Raw genomic sequence first — 1,022 nt, 5'->3', positions numbered from 1 at the left:
ACACGGAAATCTCGCGAGACCAGCGCTGTAACGGAGGACTGGGGCTTGGTCTTGAAGTTTTCAGATGCATCTGTAGATGAATCATAACAGCATCAAGATGTCGGGACGATCAGGCCGCGCTGAGACCCGAAGTCGGGCCAAAGATGACATTAAAAAGGTCCTGGCGGCCATCGAGAAGGTGCGCAAATGGTATGTAGGCTGTCTGGGGGACAATATGGAGGGAAATGTATTAGTAGACTGTAGGCTGATATCTGCTGCGTCGCTCAACAAACTTCAGTCGGAAAAGTTAGATGATTGACAGCGCTGCTGACCAATCAACGCCGCGGGTTGACAGGAGAGGCGGAGCTAGCCGAGTTTTTTCCGCCGAGAGCTGTCAATATGGCCACAGCCTGACATGCCGCGCGCCGTAATGTAGACGACTGTCCCGGAGTCACATAACAGTGAAATCAATGAACCCCTCAGGACAAGTCCCCGCGGTTTTTACACGCTCGTTCAGAGTAAACGATGGCTGTGAATAAGCCTGATAGGATAGTTGATCAGCTGTCATCCTTGCTGTGGACAGAGAGGACACGAGCATGTATCCTATTGTGTGTCATGATATAGATTAATGCTGTTAGAGCAGATGGTGTGGTGTGACACCTAAACGGAGCTCATTTCCAAAATAAATCAAACTAATCTCATCCCCAGGGAGAAGAAATGGGTGACAGTTGGAGACACATCCTTACGCATATTCAAGTGGGTGCCGGTAACAGAGACAAAGCAGGTGGGCGCCTCTGCCATGTAAAAAAAATAAATAATAAATATTATCGCCTTTAAGCATTTACTAAAATCAGTCCTGTCTGATTTGCAATCCCCTCTTTTTTTATCAGATATATCGCACCAAATCCACAGGTGGAGATGCTAGAGGACTGAAAGATGTGGTCCTGGAAAACACTAATTCTTTACTGGATTTCACTGGTGAGTTTTGTGACGGTATATAATACAATACTGGAGCCATTGTATGCATATCATTTTTTTTTTTT

At 46.1% G+C, this 1,022-nt stretch overlaps 1 protein-coding gene across 1 annotated transcript; it reads left to right on the top strand.

Moving 5' to 3' along the window:
• The first annotated feature begins 41 nt into the window (after nt 1–41).
• Nucleotides 42–980, top strand: LOC121939689 (B-cell CLL/lymphoma 7 protein family member B-B-like). Its single transcript, XM_042482672.1, has 3 exons — nt 42–189; nt 688–763; nt 870–980. The coding sequence occupies exons 1-3, from the start codon at nt 77–79 to the stop codon at nt 978–980; spliced, it is 300 nt and encodes a 99-aa protein (XP_042338606.1). The 5' UTR covers nt 42–76.
• Nucleotides 981–1,022: the final 42 nt, after the last annotated feature.

This window comes from Plectropomus leopardus, unplaced genomic scaffold (assembly GCF_008729295.1).
Source record: "Plectropomus leopardus isolate mb unplaced genomic scaffold, YSFRI_Pleo_2.0 unplaced_scaffold5659, whole genome shotgun sequence".
Lineage (NCBI taxonomy): Eukaryota > Metazoa > Chordata > Actinopteri > Perciformes > Serranidae > Plectropomus > Plectropomus leopardus.
The sequence above is the reverse complement of the archived record's forward strand: the minus strand, read 5'-3'. Positions and strand labels throughout refer to the sequence as shown.